Genomic DNA, 27,408 nt, shown 5'->3' with positions numbered 1-27,408 from the left:
GATTTTTAAATACCCTGGTATTCTGTAATACTGTGATACCTCCCAAACCTAAGTTTTACTGTCTCTTTCACTGACAAACGTGTTTACAAACAGTGACAGTTCTGCATAGTTTACCTTTTTTTTTTTAACAATTTCATGGCATTCCATTCAATAGTTGTTGAGAAATTTCACCCAAAACCCCCAACTTTCAACCTCATGGTGGCGCTGGAGGAGAAGTCAGAGAATGACCAAAGTTATTAGGATACATCCTCTGGTGACCATGAATGTCTGTAAAAAATGTAATGGAAATCCATCGTATAGTTGTTGTACGCTAGCAAACAATAAATATCCTTTGTTCTTTCAATAACAGATTGTGTTGTTAATGTGCTGACAGGCTAACTAGCATCTTGAATCCATCCTGTTGGTCTTCAGATTTCCCTTTTTTAATAATGTTTACAGACTACTGCTGCCTGCTGCCATGGAGAGTTATTTCCTCTCACACAGACAATCGTTGGTCACTAGTTGGCAGTTGTGTCTAAGTGCAACTTTTTGGCCGAGACACATGTGAGGTGAGGCGACGCAACAGTCAGCCCTCATCACCACTAGCTCTTTGATGTCTGTTTGCTGTGTCTGGGCCTATCGAGCCATGCTGCTAGCATTGCTAATAACAAACTTCACATATGGGGACATTGTTTCTAAATCACCTCAAATATTTCTTTGGTATTTTTGTGCAGCAATTTACTACTCTTCATTTGCCGATGTATGTGCCAACCCTGATATACCTGCAACAATGGTAATATCCATAATATCAGACGAGATGATTTATCGGTCGCTCACTGCTTTATAGATTCTTTATACTGTGCTTTGAGGTGGTAAACTTCACCCATCTGGTGCTTCAAGCTTGCTAAAACAAGTGCTTTTTTTGTACAATTCAACGCAAGTTTGCTTGTTAAGACACTAAATGCTGACACTCGGCTCACTTCAGGCTGTAATAAAATCCTGAAATAGAAAATGTCCAGTGGTGCATGCTTTGGAAACATGTTACATGCTGAAAATACTTGTGAACTTGTGGAAAAAGGCATATTCTCATATCACAAAAACAGGACATGGAAAATACTTAATACTTAATAAATATAAAGCTTTGCTACAACTCCCATTCACTCTGGGAACTCCACTCGTTGAATGCAACAGATCAAACAAGGAGATCATGGAGAGGTGAATTCATCCTGTTAATATGTGCTTCATCATGAGAGGTCCTCCTCCTTGTTTGGACCGGGGTCACTAAGGCAGCGTGATAGTTTCTGTTGCTCTTCCTGCTCGTCCGGCACATTGGCTCTCTGTTCGCTGCTCTGATTGGGCCTCTGGGGGGATTCGTTCACCAGGCTGACGTTGTCAGGAGGGTTTGGATCTGTCTGAGCTGTCTGGCCTCTGGAGCTCTCGCTATCATCATAGGTGTAAACCTGGTGTTCTGGTGAAAACAGATACAGAGCAGTGACATATTAGTGATAAACATTGTCTACCAGCAGCAGTTTAGGCTTTAGTGAGGGTTGTTTTTGGGGATGTTTGGTTGCTTGTGCTTCTTACAGCTTTTACCACATTTACTCAAGTACTGTACTTCAGAACAATTTTGAGGTACTTGTACTTTACTGGAGTATTTCCGTTTTATGCTACTTTATACTTCTACTACTAACTAGACAACTGTTTGATCTGAGATTAAGCTGGAGATGACAGTCTCATGCTTCTACACAGTATGACTGTAATGTCACTTTGGCGGCCTCGCACTGTAGACCACTTTAGCTTTCCATCAGTAGTAATTGTCACTAACATCATTTAGACATTTACCACACTGACAGTTATTATTAACATATCTTATGTGACTCAGATCTCTGTGAAAAAGCCTCGGTTAACCTGCTACACAACAACTCTCCAGCTTTTCCTGTTTCCCTCCTGATGTGACAGCGCGTTTCTGTCTCCCAAAAGGGGGATCGACTTGGTGCTGTAGCGATGCAAGTCTGGTCTACAGTTACCCTGTGCAGCCCTACATTTTATAATTGTAATACAGGGAAAGCATTTTTGTAATGTTAAACATGTTTTGGAAAATTACTCTTTGTTGTGGCTATTGTTTAAAATAAGTTCATAAAAATCTCAAAACACTCTGTTAATGCCTAACCATTTCCAGGACCTAAAAACAGTTTTTGTAATTTCATAACTTTGACAGGAATTTCATGATCGTGGGAACCCAGCCATGACTATGACTTCTTTTCTTTTTGATTCCTTCCTGTTCACACACAACATCCTGTTTTTACCCAGGAGACATGTCCAAATAAAGAAAAAAAAATGCTCTTTAAATATTGCTTCACTGTGACTCTACAGAAATGTATAAAAGTCCCATTTCCTCATGTTCATCTTTTATCATACCATAAGATAAACTCTGACCTGGTTCAAAGCAGACTTTTTTCACTGGCGGTGTTTCCTGGCGGTTTGCAGGAACTGTGAGGTAGTGACTCATCTGTGAATGAGACAAAAACATTTGTCAAGACTGACTTCATTTCAAAGCTTAATACCAACCAATAATCAGAATCTTGAAATGTGAGATATTAATCAATGTGTTATTTAGACTTAATTGTCATTTAGCTTCACTTAATTTATTCATACTGAATCATAGAACAAACAAAACATTTGGGTGTCATTCAGTTAATCAAAACCATTTAACCACAGAGTGAATGGGATTAACAAAGAGTCATCTTACAATGGCGGCTCATTAAAAGCAACCAGGAAGAAGAAGATTCACAGAATGAACAAGTCTCAGCACAGAGAACTACATCTCTAAATAAGGTTACATAGCAGATTTTAGAAATCTTGTATTCCCACACCTCTAACATTCACAGACAGAATGACAGCGGCTGTTAGACTCACCCTCCTCTCCATCTCCACTCGCTGCTTCCTGAACCGAACTTCACTCACACTGTCCTCAAACGGGTCGATCATCAGGTCGTGACGGCTGTACGAACGAAGCTGAGGAGGAAAAACATCAATGGAGCGTCAGAAACACATTTATTTACTTTTTCATTTATTATTATTATCATCCACTGACATCATTTCCTACCCTCTGTCTGGTCTTCTGCAGGTTGGCTCGCAGGATCTTTCTGATCTCTTGCTCACGACTTTTTGAGATGGTCGGCATTGCCCGTCGTCTGGCCGGACCTCTTGATTGCATGTTCCTGTGAAGACACACATCACTTATCAGTACTACTTAAAACAATTAAATTTCGATTAAATAAAATTTTATTTATAAAGCCCAATATCACAAATCACAATTTGCCTCAGAGGGCTTTACAGCATACGACATCCCTCTGTCCTGTGGACCCTCACAGCGGATAAGGAAAAACTCCCCAAAAAATCCTTTAACAGGGGGGAAAAATTGGTAGAAACCTCAGGAAGAGCAACTGAGGAGGGATCCCTCTTCCAGGCTGGACAGACGTGCAATAGATGTCGTACAGAACAGATCAACATAATGAATTTACAGTAATCCGTATGACAAAATGAGACATAAAGAGAGACAGAGCCAAAGAGAGATGCAGGGCAGACAGTAATGACAATAGCTACAATAACATTAATTAATAATTATTCATTCATTCATTGTTAATAAACAACAAACTTCTATAACAAATGTCCTGGTTAATCAGGTCTGTCAACACTTTTCATTAGGGCCAATTCTTTGGTGGAAAGTTACCAACATGACACTTCTAGTACTCGATCTCAGGACTGTGTGACAAACATCACTGGCCATCTTATGACTGATACTTACTGCATGGAGACGGACGATATAAGTGAGGGCAGCTTGGCAGTGCTCCCGCTCTCCACCAGCATCATGGCCTGTTTCATCTCCATCTTGTTGTAGAAGGAGATGAGCTGAGGCTCGGTGGAGCGCTCGCCTGCAATCAGCCACTTCTTCACATAGGCTTTATTAAAGCGGTTCAGCCTGATCACAACAGAGAAAGTATCATGTACAACTATTATTAATTTATTTGCACAATATATAATATTATTAGGTATCCTCATAACTTGATTCATCATATAAAGCTTGCAAATGGACACAAGTGGCATCCCTGGGGGTTTAAAACCAAAATCTTGAAGCCATTGAAAGGCGGTTTCTTTGTAACTTTCTTCATAAGAACATTTCTGTCCTCACACCTTCATTAGGTAAAATTCAGCAGGTAAACCTTGTTAACTGATGAGGGTCTGAGGACCAAATATTGTGCATTCAAATAAAGTTTATTGCAAGTACTACAACAGTGTGAAGGATTCTTTTTTCTTAACCTATGACAATTTCCCCCCGACACACCTAAACAGAAGTTATTGAAGGTGTGCATAAGCCTCCACATCCTAATGTTTAGCTCATAAAAGACAGTACCAGGAAGGAGTCAGAGGAAATGTTAGGACAAATCCTACTTGTCTTTCCAGTGATGATGCCCATAATGACCACAGATGTCTTCAATCCCTGTGAGGAGATGATCCAGAAACTGAAGACACAATGAGTTTTTATATACTGTTATTTCCACATCTTCATATCTTAAGAGGTAAGTTTGGTATTTTCAACCTGAACCTTGTTTTCCCATGTATTTGTGTCTAAGTGACTAATGGGAAAAGCATTTTCTTAAATTCAGTATTGAGAGAGAGAGCTGTAGCTGGTAGCGCTGAAACAGCTGCAATGTAACCATTCGGGGCATGTTTGCACCATTAATTTACGTCCACTAAAAGTACTTGTTTTTGCCACTGACAGGCTCAGACTGTTACTTTAAGTGTCCAACAACATTATGAGAAGGATCCCTTCAGAGATAGACCACTTTGTTTAAGAGTAAGATCCTTTTGTTTGACCATAGACAGCCGCAAAATCACTATTGCCAAATCCACCAGCCTACATTTAAATAAACAGTAATTTTAGCCTGCATAGATTCATCATATTTTCAAATCTAACTGGATGAATTAAGAGTCTATCTTGCTCAAGGATGCTTTGACATGCAGACTGGAGGAGCCAGGGATCGAACCGCTGATCCTTCTATTTGTGAACAACGCGCTCTACCTCTGAGCCACAGCTGCCCAAAAAATTTCAAAAATTGTTGTTCTCACTAGTCACTTAGACACAAAACAAAAAGAAAATAGGGTCCAGGTTAAAAAATACTTAAGTTACCCTTTAATGATGACAGTTTGATCTTTTAAGTCTTGTGCTGTTTCTCTGTTATTTTTATTGTATTTCATAACACCTTAAGTAAAATTGTGAAATAAATAATCATTAATCTCACCTGTGTGTGAATCTCCTCATTAATTGATCCTTTGCTCTCTTTCTTCCTCTTCACAGCCAGAAGCTCCACCAGAGGCCTGATTGTCATCCCCTGAACACAGAAACAGGACGTGAGGTCATGTGGATTTTGCAATTCTAGTTAGTCGCCAACAAGATGTCAGTAAAGGATGCTGGTTATTTATAGAGAGGACCAAACCTGAATTATTATTAGTATTTTCTTTTAAATAATGTTTTTTTTTTTTACTAAATAACCTAAAATAAAACACAGAAATGTAAATGCTGAACAAACCTGCACAAAGACAGTGAAAAAGATGACTGTGATGATGGCAGTGAGGAACATGTGCTTCATCTCACTATTGGTCAGCAGGAAGCCCAGTGAGAAGGCGATGGCCCCTCGTAGGCCACCATAGGCCACAATGAACTGGTCTTTTTTGGTCAGCTTCACAATACGGAATTTATTGATGATGAATGTGAGGCCAATGACTCCTGAAAAACACACAGAAAACAACACAATACATTTTATACACAAGAGATAGAAGAAAAGGAAAGGAAGGAAGCATTATTACAGTAATACACTTCATTTAGAAAAATGCAGGAATTTATTTAAAAAACAACAAAAAAACCACATGATGTTAGTTATCCAGACAGAAGCCACTATCTGACCACATTCTGTTTACTGACCCAGCACTCTGGACACCAGACAGAGGACCACGGTGACAATGACAAAGGTCCAGTTCCAGGCATGAGGACCAGCCACCGTGGAAACACCGAGGAAGATAAAGATGAGTGTCTCGCTCACGCTGCTCCACATCTTTAGGAAATATTTAATCGTGGTGTACGACTTGTGGGAGATGTTGGCCTCCACGTACGGACGCATCATCACGCCACATGCTATCAACCTGTTGGGGAAAGGAAGGAAAGAAGGAGAGAATTACATGAGCAACTCTGAGTGATGTTTGACATTTTCAAAAATGTTTAAAGATGTAAGAAACAGTATTTCTACACAAAGGACAACTGTTCAAAACCAAATCATAACGTGTGGCTGAAATACAGAGGTCTGACACATTCCCTACTGACTGACGCTGTAAATGATTTTTTAGCTTTTGCTATCTTTCCAGAGAGATCACTTCTCCATCTACAGAAGCTGATAAAGCAAAATATTAATATAAAGACATATGACATGTTATGAAATGCACCGCATTCCTTTTTATTACTGAGGGTTAGACAAGAAGATCTACTGCTCATGTTTTTACACTAAATATGAAGCTAGCAGTTAGCTTAGATTAGCATAAAGACTGGAAACAGGGAGAAACAGCTGGCCTGGCTCTGTCCAAAGGTTACAAAATCCACCTGCGGGCAACACTAAAGCTAACGAATGAACATGGTATGTATTTTTTATCCATACAAAAACTGAAATTAAAAAACCAAAGTCATGGAATGTGAGGGTTGCGTGTCAGACTACTTCTTAATGTCTTGTCGACATGGCAAGGTTTTCAGACCAGATACAGATATGCTGAGTGATATAAAGAACATTAAATTTAACACTTGAATAGCTTAGTATCAATTTTCTCATCTCACTCAGTGAATAAGTGTACTTCCCAAAATGTCAAACTATTCCTTTTTTTACCCTCTAACATAGAGGCCTTAACCAGGGTTGAAACAGTGCTGATTTTGTGTTTGAGAGGGTTAACCTGCATTGAGTGGCTCAGTTTTAAGACCCAGGCCAAGAGGTGGGTCAGACAAGGGTCAATTTCAATGTCCATGACACATCACCAGGGTTGCTAACAACCAGGTCGGGAACAATTATGTCAGTGGTTGCAAATGGGGCGCACAGTTGTGATGCAATCATTACAGGTCGCTGCAAACAAATGGTGAGATGGCAGCAGGAATTTTTTCAGATACAGCTATGTTTTGAACATGACAATGTGGCAAAACTTCGAGGTGTACGAGCTCCTGACCTTCCATGGTGAGGAGGAAATTAAGCGACAGGTGACTGGGATGATGAGGGACAACATAGTGTATCAAAACATAACAAGAATGCTGAATGAGAAAGGCAAATGATCTACACAGAAACATGTCACAAACAAATTGACGGCACTGAAAAGGCAGTAAAACTGACGTAATCATAATATTACATGTCAAACCAGTTAAGCTAACTGTGATGTGCCAATAAACTGCACAATGAGGAATTCAAGTACAAACACTTGTTGTGGATATGTCAAACCCGCCGCCAATTTTCAGCACGTGAGGTAACTGGTGTGAAACGGGTATCAGAGAAAAACAAGGACTGACTTGTTTATACATTTTCCACTGAAGACAAACAACAAACCCATGAAGTCTGGATCACTTACGACATGATGCCCGACAGGTGGAAGACCTCTGCGGAGAGGTAAGCCATGTAGCTGTAGAGGAAAACAAACAGTGGCTCGATGACTCGGGTGTGCGAGGTGAAGCGGGAGGTAAAGGCACCCAGAAGGCCGTAGAAGGCTCCCACCATCACGCCTCCCAGTGAAACCACAAAGAAACAGACAACACCGAGGACGGCGTCGGTCACGGTCACAGTTCCAGCGTGAGAGAACTCCTCAAAAAGGTGATACAGAACCTGCACAGACAGAAAAACATTTACTGAGAGTTTATTGTGTTTTACAAAAAATCAACTGTCATAATGGCTTTCAACCCTGCATGTGTTATCTCAGTGAGGACAGTCATTCCTACCTTCTTTTATTGCTTAGATCGTTACCTCCTCACTTTCTCCTTTTATCCCTTCCTTCTTCACTTCCTCCCTTCTTTCATATCTTTCCTCTTTTCTTATTTCCTCTGTTCTTTCCACCCTTCCTTACTTCTTTCTTTCCTTGCCCACTCCCGTCCTTCTTTTATCCCTTCCTCACTTGTTTTTCATTCTTTCCGTCTTTACTTCCCCCCCTTTTCATAACGTTCTGCTTTACTTATTTTCTCACCTTTACCTTTACACCTTTAATTTCTTCCTTCCTCCCTCACTTCTCTCTTTCTTTCTTCAGTTCCTCCCTTCTTTTATATTTCCTGCTTTCCTTATTTCCCCACTTCCTTCTTTCTTTCCCTCCATGCACATTTCTTTGTTCTTCTTTAAGTCCTCCCTTCTTCACACCCTCCCTTCTTTCCCTCCTTCCTCACTTCTTTCTTTCCTTCTTGACTTCCTTCTTTTAGTCCTTCCTACTTCCTCCATTCTTTCATATCTTTCTGTTTCCCCTTATTCCCTCCCTTTACTTCCTTCTTCACTTCCTCCCTTCCTTCCTCCCATCTTTACTTTCTTCCTTTTCCTTTGCTTCCTCCCTCATTTTCCTTCTTTCTTTCTTTTCAATTATGCAATTTATTTCAAATAACGTTCATGATATTATTACAGCCTGTATATTTCATCTAGTAAAGGCCACCTACCTTTCTATATTCCTTTCCTACAGTACAGAGTGTTTCAGAGTCACACATAAATATGGATAAATAATTGACTTAATCATTTTCTGTATTTGAAAATCATATATTTATATGGATGTATTTTCACAGCAACATCTTGCTTCAGACAGTCTTACTGGCAGAGGCATTTAATCTCTGGAGGAGAAAGCACAGACGTGAATTAATATAAAACTGATTACAGTTTGTTCCACATTAACAGTGATTGCCTGTTCAAGGGGCTGATGTCATAATTTAATCACTGATCTGATTAGACACTGAATACAAACTAAACAAAAACAAGGACATGAGTGAAGAAAATATCACATTTCATGGTTTGATTTTTAACATTGTTTTTTTGTATTTTATAAAATGAGTTTGTAATGTAGACTCTCAATTTAAAACATAACCAGCACCTCCAGCTGTCAGATGAGTGCAGGGGAGTAAACAAGTACAATGTTTGTCTCTGAAATGTTATGAAGTGGAAGTGAAAAAGTGTCAGAAGGTGGAAATACTCAGAGAAAGTACAGCCACCTCTTTACTCACCACAGTGACGGCGTCGTTAAGCAGCGATTCCCCGAACACGAGGATGTGCAGCAGCTCGTTGATGTGGATCTCCTCAAACACAGCCAGGACGGCCACAGGGTCTACAGCTGAGACGATGGAGCCAAACAGCAGGCAGGACAGCAGGTCCACGCTGGCCAGCTGGTTTCCCTCAATCCGACACACGCCGTATATCATGCCGCCGATGAAGAAGGCGTTCCACAGAGTCCCCACCACTGCGAACACCAGGATGGTGCCCATGTTCTCTGTGAAGGGCCGCATGGGCAGGAAGTAGCCAGCATCGAGGATGATGGGAGGCAGCAAGTAGAGGAAGAAGAGCTTAGTGTCAAGAACGGGGGCTTCCTCTCCGATGGCTTTGATGATGCCACCCACAAGCAGGCCAACGCCAATCAGCAGACAGCTCTCTGGGACAACGTGTGACACTCTGGGAATAATGTGAAAACCTGCAGAGAGAGAGAAAGATGTAATCATTTACTCATTAAAGGCTAACACCAACTTAATTAAGAATTTCAATATACTGTTTAAATTGCCTGAGAGTTCAGTCAATAATTGTGAGCATAATCTACCTTCTCTTAGAAACCAGAGAAATAAGTGTCAAACTTGTGATGTCATCAAGTATAAAGTCTGGAGCTGCTTATACCCAAATGAGCTTTATCCTGCTGTAGTGTTCTCAGCTGTCAATCAATCAATCAATTTTATTTATAAAGCACATTATCACAAATCACAATTTGCCTCACAGGGCTTTACAGCATATGACATCCATCTGTCCTGTGGACGTTCACAGCGGATAAGGAAAAACTCCCCCCAAAAAACCCCTTTAACGGGGAAAAAAAAAACGGTAGAAACCACAGAAAGAGCAACTGAGGAGGAATCCCTCTTCCAGGACGGACAGACGTGCAATAGATGACGTACAGAACAGATCAACATAATAAATTAACAGTAATCCATATGACACAATGAGACAAAAAGAGAGAGAGAGAGAGAGAGAGAGAGAGACAGAGACAGAGACAGAGAGAGATGCAGGACAGATGGTAATGACAGTAGCTTACAACAACATTAATGAAAGTAATAATATTATAGTTATAGTTCTGGCTACTGTGGTACAATATGTTGAAAGTATATATTAATATCTGATAGTATACATATGTGACAATAATCATATGTGTATAATAACAGTAGAAGTATGACTAATGATAACAGCAGGAGGCATCTGGCAGGACCACGGCAGCAGCACAACCACACATGTCACACTATCCAGGCACCGCTGTGATATAAGTTAACCTGAGAGACAGTGGAGCACAAAGGCTCCGGAGAAGAAGCCAAGTTAGTGACATCCAGAATAGCCGAGTTAGCAAGATGCAGTAATAGGACACGAGAGAGAGAGAGAGAGCGAGAGAGAGGGAGAGAGAAGGAGAGAAGGTGCCCGGTGTATTATAGGGGGTCCTCCGGCAGACTAGGCCTAAGTCAGCCTGAGCCAGCCAAGCCTGAGCCAGCCCTAACTATAAGCTTTATCAAAGAGGAAAGTCTTAAGTCTAGTCTTAAATGTGGAGACGGTGTCTGCCTCCCGGACCGTAACAGGAAGATGATTCCACAGGAGAGGAGCCTGATAGCTGAACGCTCTGGCTCCTGATCTACTTTTGGAGACTTTAGGGACCACGAGCAACCCTGCGTTCTCAGAGCGCAGTGTTCTGGTGGGATAATATGGCACTATGAGCTCTCTAAGATATGACGGAGCTTGACCATTTAGAGCTTCATAAGTTAACAGTAGGATTTTATATTAAATTCTGGATTTTACAGGGTGCCAGTGCAGAGAAGCTAAAACAGGAGAAAGATGATCTCGTTTCTTAGTTCCTGTTAGTGCACGTGTTGTTGCATTCTGAATTAGCTGGAGAGTTTTAAGGACTTACTAAAGCTACCTGATAATAGAGAGATACAGTAATCCAGCCTTGAGGTAACAAAAGCGTGGACCAATTTTTCTGCATCTTTTCGGGTCAGGATAGGCCTAATTTTCGCAATATTACGCAGATGAAAAAATGCAGTCCATGAGGTTTGTTTTAAATTAGAATTAAAAGACAAATCTTGATCAAATGTTACTCCGAGGTTTCTTACGGTAGTGCTAGAGGCCAGAGCAATGCCATCTAGAGAAACTATGTCATCAGATAAAGTCTCTGAGTTGTTTGGGGCCAAGAACAATAACTTAACAATAACAGTTTTGTCTGAATTTTTAACATCAGGAAACTGGTGCTCATCCAGGTTTTTATGTCTTTAAGGCAATTATGAAGTTTAGTTAATTGATTACTATCTTCTGGCTTCATAGATAAATACAACTGTGTATCATCCACATAACAATGGAAATTTACAGAGTGATTTCTAATGATGTTACCTAAAGGAAGCATATATAGTGTAAATAGGATTGGTCCGAGCACAGAACCTTGCGGAACCCCAAAACAAACTTTAGTACGTAAGGATGATTCATTATGAACATGAACAAACTGAAAACGATCAGATAAATAAGATTTAAACCAGCTTAGTGCAGAACCTTTTAGGCCAATTAAGTGATCCAGTCTCTGTAGCAGAATTTGATGGTCAATAGTGTCAAACGCTGCACTAAGATCTAATAAAACAAGTACAGAGACAAGTCCTTTGTCTGAAGCAATCAGAAGGTCATTTGTAATTTTAACTAGTGCTGTCTCAGTGCTATGATGCACTCTAAATCCTGACTAAAACTCCTCAAATAAATTATTATCATGGAGAATATCACACAGCTGGTCTGCGACTACTTTCTCAAGGATCTTTGAAAGAAAGGGAAGATTAGATATTGGTCTATAGTTGGCTAACACCTCTGGATCCAGGGTGGGCTTTTTAGGAGAGCTTCCTTAAAAGACTGTGGCACATAGCCTGTTAATAAGGATATATTGATCATATCTAATATATGAGTCTTAACTAAAGGTAAGACCTCCTTAAGTAGCCTAGTTGGGAAACAGGGAATGTACCCATATGCTCAGAATATTGCCCTGGGTGCTCTCAGTGTCATCTAGAACATCTTTCCCAATTCAATTGTCTATGGAGCAGCTCCAGACTTTAAACTTGATGACATCACAAGTTTGAGTTCAGCCATCTAGATTTTAGATTTGGGAGAGAGTTGTTCACATTTACTTATATTTTTGGACTGTCTTGGATCATAGGAATAACATATAATTTTTGAAAATCTATCACTTTTCTTTTAGCCCAAATGCTCTTACATTTAAGAGATCTAAGGAGGTCTCTAAGCTGGATAAACGAGCCTGTCAGCACCTTGGATAGCTGAAGGATAGAGACATGTTAAAGAATGACTGTATAACAGTTCATATCTTTGGCAAACAACAACCTCTGCTGTGGAAAAATAAAGCCAACACAGAAGTGCCAAAAACTGCAGTTCGTCCAATGGCCACTTGAGGCTGGGTACAGAAGCCCGTCAGTTCTCATAGTCCCCATGTGGAAAAAAAGCCAAACTTTACAGCAGAAAAGGTACGAAAAAAGTGTTTTGGTCTCTACAGGTAACTTCAACATTCATGACAACTGTAAGGGGGACGACTTTATATATAGCTCATCCATTTACATTTTATTAGGGTCTAAAGTTACATATACAGTACAGGCCAAAAGTTTGGACACACCTTCTCATTCAATGCGTTTTCTTTATTTTCATGACTATTTACATTGTAGATTCTCACTGAAGGCATCAAAACTATGAATGAACACATGTGGAGTTATGTACTTAACAAAAAAAGGTGCAATAACTGAAAACATGTTTTATATTCTAGTTTCTTCAAAATAGCCACCCTTTGCTCTGATTACTGCTTTGCACACTCTTGGCATTCTCTCGATGAGCTTCAAGAGGTAGTCACCTGAAATGGTTTCCACTTCACAGGTGTGCCTTATCAGGGTTAATTAGTGGAATTTCTTGCTTTATCAATGGGGTTGGCACCATCAGTTGTGTTGTGCAGAAGTCAGGTTAATACACAGCCGACAGCCCTATTGGACAACTGTTAAAATTCATATTATGGCAAGAACCAATCAGCTAACTAAAGAAAAACGAGTGGCCATCATTACTTTAAGAAATGAAGGTCAGTCAGTCCGGAAAATTGCAAAAACTTTAAATGTGTCCCCAAGTGGAGTCGCAAAAACCATCAAGCGCTACAACGAAACTGGCACACATGAGGACCGACCCAGGAAAGGAAGACCAAGAGTCACCTCTGCTTCTGAGGATAAGTTCATCCGAGTCACCAGCCTCAGAAATGGCAAGTTAACAGCAGATCAAATCAGAGACCAGATGAATGCCACACAGAGTTCTAGCAGCAGACCCATCTCTAGAACAACTGTTAAGAGGAGACTGCGCGAATCAGGCCTTCATGGTCAAATAGCTGCTAGGAAACCACTGCTAAGGAGAGGCAACAAGCAGAAGAGATTTGTTTGGGCCAAGAAACACAAGGAATGGACATTAGACCAGTGGAAATCTGTGCTTTGGTCTGATGAGTCCAAATTTGAGATCTTTGGTTCCAACTGCCGTGTCTTTGTGAGACGCAGAAAAGGTGAACGGATGGATTCCACATGCCTGGTTCCCACTGTGAAGCATGGAGGAGGAGGTGTGATGGTGTGGGGGTGTTTTGCTGTAGACACTGTTGGGGATTTATTCAAAATTGAAGGCACACTGAACGAGCATGGCTACCACAGCATCCTGCAGCGACATGCCATCCCATCCGGTTTGCGTTTAGTTGGACGATCATTTATTTTTCAACAGGACAATGACCCCAAACACACCTCCAGGCTGTGTAAGGGCTATTTGACCAATAAGGAGAGTGATGGAGTGCTGCGGCAGATGACCTGGCCTCCACAGTCACTGGACCTGAACCCAGTCGAGATGGTTTGGGGTGAGCTGGACTGCAGAGTGAAGGCAAAGGGGCCAACGAGTGCTAAACACCTCTGGGAACTCCTTCAAGACTGTTGGAAAACCATTTCAGGTGACTACCTCTTGAAGCTCATCGAGAGAATGCCAAGAGTGTGCAAAGCAGTAATCAGAGCAAAGGGTGGCTATTTTGAAGAAACTAGAATATAAAACATGTTTTCAGTTATTTCACCTTTTTTTGTTAAGTACATACAGTGCCCTCCAAAAGTATTGGAACAGTGAGGCCAATTCGTTTACTTTTGTTGTAGACTGAAAACATTTGGGTTTGACATCAAAAGATGAATATGAGACAAGAGATCAACATTTCAGCTTTTATTTCCAGGTATTTACATCTGGATCTGATACACAACTTAGAAGATAGCATTATTTGTAATGGAACACAAAATTTTTAGGTGAGCAAAAGTATTGGAACATATAAACTTAAAATAGATTAAAGTGAATGAGACTTAATATTTAGTTGCAAATCCTTTGCTTTCAACAACTGCATCAAGCCTGTGACCCACTGACATCACCAAACTTTTGCATTCTTCTTTTGTGATGCTTTTCCAGGCTTTCACCACAGTCTCTTTCAGTTGTTTGTTTTGGGGGGTTACTCCCTTCAGTCTCCTCTTCAGCAGGTAAAATGCATGCTCTATTGGGTTTAAGTCTGGAGACTGACTTGGCCAGTCTAAAACCTTCCACTTCTTGCCCCTGATGAACTCCTTTGTTGTTTTGGCAGTGTGTTTTGGGTCGTTATCTTGCTGCATGATGAAGGATCTCCCAATCAGTTTGGTTGCATCTTTCTTTAAATTAGCAGACAAAATGTTTCTGTAGACTTCTGAGTTCATTTTGCTGCTGCCAACATGTGTTACATCATCAATGAAGATGAAAGAGCCCGTCCCAGAAGAAGCCATGCAAGCCCAAGCCATGACATTCCCTCCACCGTGTTTCACAGATGAGCTTGTATGTTTGGGATCATGAGCAGATCCTTTCTTTCTCCAAACTTTCTCCTTTCCATCACTTTGGAAAAAGTTAATCTTTGTCTCATGAGTCCATAAAACTTTTTCCCAGAATTTTTGAGGCTCATCTCTGTACCTTTTGGCAAATTCCAGCCTGGCCTTGCTAATGAGTGGTTTGCATCATCTTGTGTAGCCTCTGTACTTTTGTTCATGAAGTCTTCTACGAACAGTAGATTGTGATACCTTCACTCCTGCCCTCTGGAGGTTGTTGCTGATGTCACTAACAGTTGTTTTAGGGTCTTTCTTTACAGCTCTCACAATGTTTCTGTCATCAACTGCTGATGTTTTCCTTGGTCTACCTGTTTGACGTCTGTTGCTTAGTACACCAGTGGTTTCTTTCTTCTTCAGGACATTCCAAATGGTTGTACTGGCTATGGCCAATGTTTGTGCAATGGCTCTGATTGATTGTCCATCTTCTCTCAGATTCACAATTGCTTCTTTTTCACCCATAGACAGCTCTCTGGTTTTCATGTTGGTTCCACCTCTAAATGCAGTCTGCACAGGCGAAACCTATCGTACCCAATCTGAAACTGAGCTCAGACATTCAGTGCTATTTATTGTTTGAATAATCAATGTAATTGGGAGACACCTGGGCAACAAAACACACCTGTCAGTCACATGTTTCAATACTTTTGCTCACATGAAAAATGGGTGGGTTCAAACAAAAGGTGCTATCTTCTAAGTTGTGTATCAGATCCAGATGTAAATACCTGGAAATGAAAGCTGAAATGTTGATCTCTTGTCCCATATTCATCTTTTGATGTCAAACCCAAATATTTTCAGTCTACAACAAAAATAAAGGAATTGGCCTCACTGTTCCAATACTTTTGGAGGGCACTGTAACTCCACATGTGTTCATTCATAGTTTTGATGCCTTCAGTGAGAACCTACAATGTAAATAGTCATGAAAATAAAGAAAACGCATTGAATGAGAAGGTGTGTCCAAACTTTTGGCCTGTACTGTAATTAAGGGCGGGATGCTTTGAGCGACAGGTCTACCGATAGTGTCTTCAGCTTCTCAGTCAGATCCATCCCTCACTCCTCCACAGCTCCACCCTCTCAATCAAATGTGATAACTTCTGGCTTATAAAAAAACAAGATGGTGATGGCTGAAATGCTGAACTTGAAGCTTCAAAAAAGAAGTCCAGTTGGTGATGTCACCATAGCTACGTTGGTTATTATACAGTCTATTGTATTGCCATTGCTGGGTTTTTGATTTTACTGTTTCACCAATACTGACACTCTGGAAAGTCATATGTTTAATTTGTTTGGGTGATGTCACGGCAGCCAGGTCCAGTATTTTACAGTCTATGATCTTTGGCCATCATTAGGGATGCACCGGTCCGACACTTAGATCAGATATCGGGCCAATACTGATTTGAATAGCTGGATATCGCTGAAAATGGCACCAATCTATTTAGTTCAAATCTATGTTTACAGTTTCAGTTTCTATATTATTTTATATTGGAATTTAAATTCCTATTTTTACTTAACATTTACAAAGCTTTAGATTCCTGTTTATTTTGAATGTTTAGTATTTAATTTGTTTACACTAGTTTGTGACTTAATTTTGATTTCACGTTCACATTTTGTTCTCATTAGCTATGTTTCCATCCAAAAGTGATTAGAATCAATGGGAAATGCGCATTAAAAGAATTAAGGAATCCTGTGTGTTTCCATTAAATGTATGGACTTTGGTGAAAACTACGAACTCACGTGAGTTTTCCGCAGAACCGGAAACAAAACAAGTCTCGCATTCTTCTTGATCTACATTTTCTGGCGGTTGGCAACCAGCTTGTAAATGCATTACCGCCTTCCTGACCCGGAGTGTGGATATCACCTGGAGAGAGGTGTGCTACGTCAGACTTGATTCAAACATAACTGTTTCCATCCCCCGTTTTGCGAATCAACATTTTTTCGAATCAACCAAAACCCGGCTAAAGCGAGCATATTTTAGTTTTTGCGTATCAGGGGATTTTAATTTGAATTTTGGCATTTCCATCATAATTTTCCAATGCGATACTTCTAGATGCGCATCTAAATAGGCTGATGGAAACATGACTACTGTATGCCGTTGTATTATGTTTTACTTGAATTTCTATTCCTGTTTTAACGAATGTGTTGCTATATTTAAAATGTTTACACATAAATTGTAATTCCTGTGAATTTTGTCGATTTTTACATAGTTGCTGGTGCACAATTTATTATTTTACTACTACATAACAATTTAGTAAATTCATACAAATTTAGCAAAGCAATATATAAGGCCAGCCTGATGTTGTCTTACAAATACAGAAATGATCTTCTTTACATTTTGTACTACCTTGTCATTTTCAAGTGCCCTCATCATTTCAAGTGTTAATTGTAAAGAGAAATGTTACACAATGAGGCTTACAGTTCATGAATGAATTACTGGTATATGACTAGTACTCGGAATCAAATTAATTTTGCCTAACTTTAAGCCTTAATAAAATGTAAACAGGTGAGTTAAATAAAAATCTACCCTTGTACAGTTATCATGAACAGGGAAATTAGCTATAGGGACCAAAACAGGTTTTTATTTCTGCTGTCAAGTTGGGCACTTTAACATGGGGATCTATGGGGACTGACTGGCTTCTGGAGCCAGCCTCAAGGGGCCATTAGAGGAGCTGCAGTTTTTGGCACCTGCGTGTCAGCTTCATTTTTCAGCCCCGGAGATTGCCGCTTGGGTAAAACATTTGTGATGCTGTAACTGCCGCATCAACAGTAACTTAAATGAAAACAAAATGATTTAACATGAAAATGGAAGCAAAAAAAAACAATTTCTATAGTCTTAAAGGAGCTATATGTAAGAAATCTAAAACAAATAGTCGTAAAATCATCCTAATATGTCACAGAGACTAAGGAATAATGTTGATATAACATACTGATCTCACCGACAACAATAGTACCGCCAGAATATTCGCATTTAAAAAACATTTTTACGGTCCGCAAATCATGTTTATGCTTTGAACTTGTGTTTTGGCCTGTTGCGCCACCCACCGCCGTCTACCAGTCACGCAGTCAGTAGAGTCTCAGCATCAGTTAAAATTACGACTGAGCTACAGCAGCACGGCAAGCAGCATTAGCAGTGCCCCGGTACATAGCACTAGCAGCCGGCTTCTCCTCAGCTGTATCCCGGCAGCAGCGTTAGCAGCAGAGAAGCCGGACTTGCTCGAACAGTCCACTGGAAAACCGAAGATCAAGGACGTGGCGACGCAGCCCTGCCATGGCAGCTGCCCGTGGGCAAACAAATCAGTCTCCAACGTGCCGCTGTCCAGCAACCTCGAATCTGCAGGGGAGGGGGGGCGGACATGTCTCGCGGCAGTATTTTGAATTTGAGTGCAGTAACCGTTTTGGCCACATTCTTACATACAGCGCCTTTAACTGGCTTAAATGGACCATTAGTATTGTTTTAGCCCCCAGATTTAATATTTCAATCATTATAATTACTTTAAAACATATAGGCTAATAATCTAAATGATGATTCTATGATATTCATGTGTTTTTGTGTAACTCAAATTCTAAACCTATATTTCCTCGTGTACAACAATTTGTGGACTGTAAAAACAAAATGTTTTTCTCTTATCTAGGAAAGAGTGCTCTTGACCACTCGTGAAATTTTTTTTTTACATAAGGAACGAGCCAAAATAAGAAAACAACTGTGATAATAATAATAAAGAGCAAATTAGATGCACCCGAACTTGTTCTGTAAATACGAATACAACAGGGCATTACATTTACGGCTAGACGACAATGCAGGACATAAAAAAGACAGAGTTTATGTTTACCAATGCATCACTGTGTGCATTAGAGTAGCAGTTTGTGATGACAATAAAAAATGATCCACTTAGTCAGTTGTAACTCTCTGCAGCATCCTCATTAAATATGAAACATGTTGTAGCTGCTGCTGCAGGAGAACAAACAGGCTGTTTGTTTGAAGAGAATGGTTGAATAGAAATATCTGTGTGGGTTAAATTTTATGGATTTAATCTACATTTAACTGGGAATTCTTCACTGTTATTAGCCTTCAGTGGATGTTACTGGAATGAAAAATCAAGGCGTGCAGCTAACAATCATTTTGATTGTTGGTTATTAATGAGGTTTTTTTGCTAGTTGCCAGTAGCTGCTAGTTCTGTCTAAACATAAACCCAAATATGTTTAATTTATGATGAGATAAAAACAAAAAAGCAGCAAGTCCTCACATTTGATAATATGAAATGAATCATTTTTACTTGATGTCCTGCTGCTCATCTAAAGGTATATAAAGGGCCGATACAATAGACTGGTGCTGAGTGCAATATTATAACAGCTCCTTTAAGTTCGTATTTTGTTTCCCTGCTGAATGCGGCCTTGACATTCAGCCTCCCTGTCATGTGACTCTGGGTTGAGGCAGCTGTAACATTTTTTTATGCAGTCAGTGGTCCTGTGTGTAGCCGTCCTCGCCCCCCTCTTCTCCTCTCTTTGACTCTGCACACTGGGATCTTTGTTATCGAGCAGTGCATTAGGACAGGAAGTCGGACCGGCCCTCACAGACAACAGCTGGACACAACAGATAAGATGCCACAGAGCTTCACATTGCTCACTCAGCCAACGACAAACTGCAGGAGAGATTCCTTCAGCCAATCAGATTCATCAGAACAAACCTCGCTGTAGTGAGGCATACAAAAACAATAGAGAAGGAAGGGAGAAGGACAACAACAGTGATATCAATTAAATATTACACGAAATATTTAGAAATATCCACCTGCTGTTTTATCATGGACCAACCTGAGCGGAAATACTCTATGAGTTGATTTTTGTTTTTCAAGGGATGCACATATACAACCTTTTCTCTCCCGATACCAATACTGAAACCTCAATTCATCTGCCGATGTATATATTTTTTGTATTGAGCCCCTGAAGCAAAAGGGCCACAGGTTGGAATCAAACCTGAGTCGCTGCATAGGACTCTATGCCTGTATAGAGCCCCCCAGGAATGAGCCCTAAAACCCAGAACTGAGTTAACATTATACCACTCAGCAGTGCCATTGACCAAAAGTCAATGGGTTTCTTTTAATGGGTTTTTGGTCAGGTGCCTGAAATAAGGTCTGTGGTTAACACAAGCTTACGAGATTTTCATGATTTGTTCTACGACATAAAATACATCAGTAAATACCCAACTCATGAGCTTTGAACTTTCTATGTGTCTTGAAAAAGGTGGTTGCTAACAAGTGGCTAAATGAGACTACAGAACATCATCACACTGAACATGGCTTTACAGCCTTATTATGGTGGTTACGTTATGTCATGCAACCGTAATGTAGTCCGTTTATAACCTAATGTTACCTTGACTTTACGATTGCATTTAGGCTTCAATAATAATGAAAGTGGTGCAATAATCCAACATCCAATGAAAAATCCCATAGGCTTTTTGACTGGGATTTGACTTTTTGCAATGCTAACTTCTGCGTCAGGCTACAAAAAAACGTCATTCTTGGGCACTCTTTAGGACACACATTCTACCTGGTGAGCTAGAGATCACCACTGTGTGGGACTTCAATCATTTCAATAATTTTAGTATAAAGTAATGTGAAATGTGTAATGAGGCAACGAGCTAACAAGCCAGATACAAACATACACTAACATGCACGCGCCACTGGACTAGTTTACCACAACAAACCACAGAGAAGCTCAGATTACACCACACAGAGGTGACTTCATTCTCTTGCCATTACTCCACTATACAAAGCAAACTGTGTTTTTTTTTCTGCTGATATTAATGCTCTGAATATTATGGACATAATCTTTGAGTGTTTAATGTGGTATGTTGTGACGTTAAATACTCTGAAAATTCTACAGTCTGGTTGGCAGCTGGTCAAAAATTACTTGGGTGGGTGGGATCATTGTTAAAATAGAACAACATAAAATAGAACATAACAGCTTCAACACTGGCAGGATGTATACTTCCAGTAATAAAATACTATACATATTGATAAAAATAATAATAAACAATAAAAACAGTCCAGAAAAAAAACCTGTCCAGTTTAGCCTCTCAACATATCAGGAGTGTAGTTGAGCTGAAGCTAAAGGTCAGATGACTTATTATAACTCTCCACAGAGAAACATTTAATCCCTCTAATCAGTCCGAACAACTGCTATGCCAGGGCTGAATTTAAACTCCAATCCTTCAACATTTGTACACAGACAGACAGAGACTTGTCCTAAAATTAGTTAGTGTGGCACAGAATCATAACTGAAGCAGCCTGTGGAGACATTATTGGCACTATGATGCAAACTGCCGGGGAAAAAAAAACTTTCAAAGCTTGAAATATGGCCCATGCAACCATCTCTGTTCACAAATTAATTTACTCGCAAATAATTAGTCTCATCCCCAAGTGAACATGTTTGGCACCATGCTGAAAGTTTTAAAAGGTTTTCACAGCCCTCTTTCACCTTCTGAGGGAAACCGTAAGTTTAATTAGACCATAAACTTAATAAAAACTGCATTTTCTTTTTCAGCATAAAATGCATCTCGAGTAAAATTATTTTAATATGGATGGCAATATCAACTAATGGGGATCCCAATAAACAAACAAACAAACATGAAAATTATTTATTTGACTGCCAGACTCAACAGTAAACTCTAAACATTTTTTATGTTATAAATATTTTTTAATAGCGATTCTGCTGAAGAGGAAAGTGGGGCAAAATTTAACTATTGTCCGTTTTTAAGTGGAGTTTGGTATAAATTTCACTGATACAGTGAAGTACTGCAGTAATCTGTGGGAATCATACTAAATTAGTTTTGACTTTAGACTTGATACCTTAAGTAATTCCTGAAGACATAATGCTGCTCCACTTTGTCGGTGGTAACTCAACAGCTGGTTGTTTCTATATTCAGTTCATCACCCTCAGTCATGATGTATTTGTATTTTAATCACTGCTGTACTTGTGGTACTCATTTTTTTCTCTAAATGCATTTGGTCGATACTTTCTCTTACTCAACACTTGAGTGCAAGAAGAGCTGCTCTAATCTGCACTATCTGAAGCTTGTACAGCTCTTTACTTGCAACGCTTGACCAGATTGCTGGGCAGTAGTCGAGATAAGATAATACCAAATCTTATGTAACCTGCAAAGTGGTGTTAGGGAAGAGGAGCATCTTCAGATTATATACAGTACAGGCCAAAAGTTTGGACACACCTTCTCATTCAATGCGTTTTCTTTATTTTCATGACTATTTACATTGTAGATTCTCACTGAAGACATCAAAACTATGAATGAACACATGTGGAGTTATGTACTTAACAAAAAAAGGTGCAATAACTGAAAACATGTTTTATATTCTAGTTTCTTCAAAATAGCCACCCTTTGCTCTGATTACTGCTTTGCACACTCTTGGCATTCTCTCCATGAGCTTCAAGAGGTAGTCACCTGAAATGGTTTTCCAACAGTCTTGAAGGAGTTCCCAGAGGTGTTTAGCACTTGTTGGCCCCTTTGCCTTCACTCTGCAGTCCAGCTCACCCCAAACCATCTCGATTGGGTTCAGGCCCGGTGACTGTGGAGGCCAGGTCATCTGCCGCAGCACTCCATCACTCTCCTTCTTGGTCAAATAGCCCTTACACAGCCTGGAGGTGTGTTTGGGGTCATTGTCCTGTTGAAAAATAAATGATCGTCCAACTAAACGCAAACCGGATGGGATGGCATGTCGCTGCAGGATGCTGTGGTAGCCATGCTGGTTCAGTGTGCCTTCAATTTTGAATAAATCCCCAACAGTGTCACCAGCAAAACACCCCCACACCATCACACCTCCTCCTCCATGCTTCACAGTGGGAACCAGGCATGTGGAATCCATCCGTTCACCTTTTCTGCGTCTCACAAAGACACGGCAGTTGGAACCAAAGATCTCAAATTTGGACTCATCAGACCAAAGCACAGATTTCCACTGGTCTAATGTCCATTCCTTGTGTTTCTTGGCCCAAACAAATCTCTTCTGCTTGTTGCCTCTCCTTAGCAGTGGTTTCCTAGCAGCTATTTGACCATGAAGGCCTGATTCGCGCAGTCTCCTCTTAACAGTTGTTCTAGAGATGGGTCTGCTGCTAGAACTCTGTGTGGCATTCATCTGGTCTCTGATTTGATCTGCTGTTAACTTGCCATTTCTGAGGCTGGTGACTCGGATGAACTTATCCTCAGAAGCAGAGGTGACTCTTGGTCTTCCTTTCCTGGGTCGGTCCTCATGTGTGCCAGTTTCGTTGTAGCGCTTGATGGTTTTTGCGACTCCACTTGGAGACACATTTAAAGTTTTTGCAATTTTCCGGACTGACTGACCTTCATTTCTTAAAGTAATGATGGCCACTCGTTTTTCTTTAGTTAGCTGATTGGTTCTTGCCATAATATGAATTTTAACAGTTGTCCAATAGGGCTGTCGGCTGTGTATTAACCTGACTTCTGCACAACACAACTGATGGTGCCAACCCCATTGATAAAGCAAGAAATTCCACTAATTAACCCTGATAAGGCACACCTGTGAAGTGGAAACCATTTCAGGTGACTACCTCTTGAAGCTCATCGAGAGAATGCCAAGAGTGTGCAAAGCAGTAATCAGAGCAAAGGGTGGCTATTTTGAAGAAACTAGAATATAAAACATGTTTTCAGTTATTGCACCTTTTTTTGTTAAGTACATAACTCCACATGTGTTCATTCATAGTTTTGATGCCTTCAGTGAGAATCTACAATGTAAATAGTCATGAAAATAAAGAAAACGCATTGAATGAGAAGGTGTGTCCAAACTTTTGGCCTGTACTGTATATATATATATTTTGTCTCTTTTCTTTTGCCACAATCGCTGCTCATTAAGGGTGATCCCTAGAATATCAGCTTCAGTGAATTTCTCAATACAGCTGCCCTTCATGGGGATGATGTATAACTAGTTGTCTTTCCTTAGCATGTGGTTTGCAGCAAAACAATACATTTTGTCTTTAACACATTCAGAACTACATATAGATTATTTTGGGTTACCTAGTCTAAAATTAATGTCATTTCATTTTCAAAAAGAATATTTAACTCATCCACACTCTTTGCTAACATATATACTGTGACATAATCAGCAAACATAGTAAACTAACTTTACCGAAAGCAGTTGGCATATCATTAGTAAAATAGGGAGGAGCAATGGGCCCAAGCAACTTCCCTGGGGCACACCACCCCGTGTCGTCCTCACTGTAGACCAGTGACGGACTGGCCATCTGGCATTTGGGCAAATGCCAGAACGGCCGCATGGCTTTGTGGCCGCCGGCAGGCAGGCAAAAAAAAATAATAAAAAAATTTTAAAAAATAAATAAATGAATAAATCTTCTCTTGGTGGCCCAAAACATTTTTATCAGCCACAATATACATATAAGTAGTAGCCTAAATATAATTTTAAATAAATATGAGTGAAATGGGGCTACCGGTAATATAAAGTGTTTTTGGTCATCATGCATTTTCTCGCGATCATTGAGTGATGACATTTGACATCTGACAAGTGACAAATGAATGATGGGTAATGCACTCAACGTCAACGACAACATCACAACAAGAAACGAAAATGGATCGAGGCACAAAAAGACGGGTGGAGAAGGGTGGAGCGGAGAAAAAGAGAGAGACAAAAAGGAAAGCTATGCTCGCGGAGAGTGAAAAGTATGCTATAAAATCAGATTTATTTACAAAAAAAGTGTTTACCCGGCAGCGACAGACCGAGCACCTCTGCAGCAAGTGCAGCTAGCAGTACGGCCTCTGCCTCAGAGAAGAGCAAACTCCTTCGCAGCCTGCTAACTACTACTCTTACTAAGGTAAGACATAATAATAATAATAATAATAATAATAATAATTTGTATTGCACCTTTCAAAACGGAGTTACAATGTGCTTAACAATAAAACAATTACACAATAAAAACAATTAGTACATAAAACAATAAAACATCAAATAATTTAAAAACAGTTACAATAATTAATTACATCAATTAAGAAAAGACCATACGATAAATGTGAGTCTTAAGAAGAAATTTAAAAGAAGACAGTGAGAGACACATATTTATTTTTATACTCTAGCTGTGCAGTGCTCTTGTCATGTTTTGGTGAAGCTATTGTAATATGCATTGTGGCTGCTGTAACATTTATTATGGCTTATAACACATAGGGTCCTTCTTGTTTCTGTTGTAACTATTGCTTTTGATAGAGCTATTGAAATGTGCACTGTGGCTGTGCAGGGCTCTTTTCATGTTTTGGTGAAGCTATTGTAATATGCATTGTGGTTGGTGTAAGATTTATGTTTCTGTTATAATTTGGGTGTGCTGTATTCTGTCCAAGAGGGGGCGCCTGTGTTTAATGGTGGAAGTAGGCTAAGCCTTCAGGATGAAGTTGTGTGGTGTTTGATTTCAGATTTTTGTGTTTTGGTAGACACAGAACTAGTATTATTAACTGAGGTTATTAGTCTGGCCTTTGAATGTGCCTGAATTTATGGGGGTTCTGCTGCTGCCTTATCATCTTGTGTGCTGTGCATTGTTGTCTACTGTACCAGTGCGATTGTAGTGAGTTGACTGCGTGGTTTGTGTTCTGAACTTCTGCATTCTCATCATATGGTTAGCTTTCCACATGCTCCCATGCAAGCCACAAATCAATTTTATCATTTATAATGACTGTGTATATCTCCTCTTCTATTGTGCATCAAGGCAGTGAGTGAGTGTGTGAGTTTCTATGGTAGTTGTGGAACACTCGGTGTCTCTGTGGCACTCTGAAACGTTCCGCCAATGGTAGTGTTTTTTATCTTAGTATGTGTAAAATCATCAATCATAGTACCTAGTAATATGTGGGAGGGGGGATATGAGACACCATGCCTGTTCTTTCACAAATAAGGAACTGATGATCTAAAATGACGTAAAAATGCATATTTTTTTGTAAAATAATATGAACATTTTTCACCCCTGGCTGGCCGATGCGCCGCCATGGGGCCTCTGTGTCAAAAATGCCAGGGCCTCTTTTTGGTCCCAGTCCGTCACTGCTGTAGACATAGGCTATTAGCACCTGTAAACATGTCCTTGTTTTTAGGTAATAAAATAACTTTTGCAGCTTTCCATACCAGGGGGCATACAAACTTAGGTTAAAGATATGGCCATAACCATTCGATTTCCTGTCAAGGTTCTCTAATACTTTAGGTTTTTCACTATTCACACTAATAAATTGTTTCATCTTAATTACTTTAAGTCACTGAAAATCAAATTTTACTATTTTTCACAAGACAGTCATTTGAAGAAGTGGGGGAAAACTGATAGATCATAGTATCACAATATTTTTGTGTGGCAATTTCATGATCTTTCAAAAAAATATTCATTTTTGTGTCTGTTTCATTGCTTCTGCTCTTGTTTTGTCCCTCTTTTCTGTTGATCTTAATGGAATTAAGCTATACAAGCCTCTCACTAATGCTGGAGGAGGGATTATTTGATTATTTCTATGCAGCAGGACACCATGCTGTAATTTCTGTCACTCACCAAGTTTCATGAGCAGGGCCAGGAGGATCCACAGAGAGATCTCAAAGGGTTTCCTGACGTGGTCGTAGTTGAAGGAGAGGACGGGGAAAGCCTTCTTGTGGGCAGTGGAGTTAGTTTGATGATGGGGGTCCTCCTGTGTTTCTCCGGATGGACTGCTCAACGTCTCGTTGTCTCTAGAAACAACACCATGACTCGCGGAGGCTATGGAGACGAATACGAGCAAAACAACGCACATTAATCCCATCAGAGGCGGACTGGAGCTCCTCCGGGCGGGACGGAGCTCAGCCATTTTCAGATGCTTTGACAGGCTGATCTTCTGTTATTGCAGCTGCTGCTGCTGCTCAGCTCTAGATCCGATGAAGACGAAGATGAGGATGAGGATTGTACGCGAAGTGAGCGTGGTGCGCAACGGAGACGCGCGCACTTTTAAGCACACAGTCACCAGGCATCTCAAAATTATGCATAAATGTAGAAGAACAAACGATCTGTTGTCATCGGTGGGAGAAGCTTTTAAAACATTTTCCTACTCGCCTGCTGAGTTGATTTAAAGTCTGGCGAGTGTTTGCCTGGTTGTTTCAGATCCATCATTCTCTCCTCAAACGGAACCCTGAGAACTTCATCAAGTGTCAACATCCAGCGGCAGCTAGCCGTGGCACTTCCGGTGGCAACCTTAGGTGCCG

General features: G+C 40.2%; 1 protein-coding gene across 1 annotated transcript; it reads right to left on the bottom strand.

The window, feature by feature from the left end:
* Nucleotides 1-53: 53 nt before the first annotated feature.
* On the bottom strand, nt 54-27,408 carry slc9a1b (solute carrier family 9 member A1b). The gene is made up of 12 exons (XM_033637490.2): nt 26,729-27,408; nt 9,248-9,708; nt 7,633-7,883; nt 5,963-6,180; nt 5,571-5,767; nt 5,283-5,372; nt 4,432-4,502; nt 3,788-3,961; nt 3,086-3,200; nt 2,896-2,994; nt 2,416-2,488; nt 54-1,447 (listed from the first exon to the last, which is right to left on the bottom strand). The coding sequence occupies exons 1-12, from the start codon at nt 27,015-27,017 to the stop codon at nt 1,224-1,226; spliced, it is 2,262 nt and encodes a 753-aa protein (XP_033493381.1). The 5' UTR covers nt 27,018-27,408; the 3' UTR covers nt 54-1,223.

Source organism: Epinephelus lanceolatus, chromosome 16 (assembly GCF_041903045.1).
Source record: "Epinephelus lanceolatus isolate andai-2023 chromosome 16, ASM4190304v1, whole genome shotgun sequence".
Classification (NCBI taxonomy): domain Eukaryota; kingdom Metazoa; phylum Chordata; class Actinopteri; order Perciformes; family Serranidae; genus Epinephelus; species Epinephelus lanceolatus.
This window is presented reverse-complemented; position numbering and strand designations above follow the sequence as displayed.

What these genes read in the sequence shown, in the direction of transcription:
- slc9a1b (XM_033637490.2), bottom strand. Translation starts at nt 27,017, where the DNA reads ATGGCTGAGCTCCGTCCCGCCCGGAGGAGCTCCAGTCCGCCTCTGATG. An exon ending in CACCTGTCGGGCATCATGTC is followed by an intron (nt 6,181 to 7,632) that starts GTAAGTGATCCA and finishes TTTCCCCAACAG; the next exon opens with GTTGATAGCATGTGGCGTGA. An exon ending in TGCAGAAGACCAGACAGAGG is followed by an intron (nt 2,995 to 3,085) that starts GTAGGAAATGAT and finishes TTTCCTCCTCAG; the next exon opens with CTTCGTTCGTACAGCCGTCA.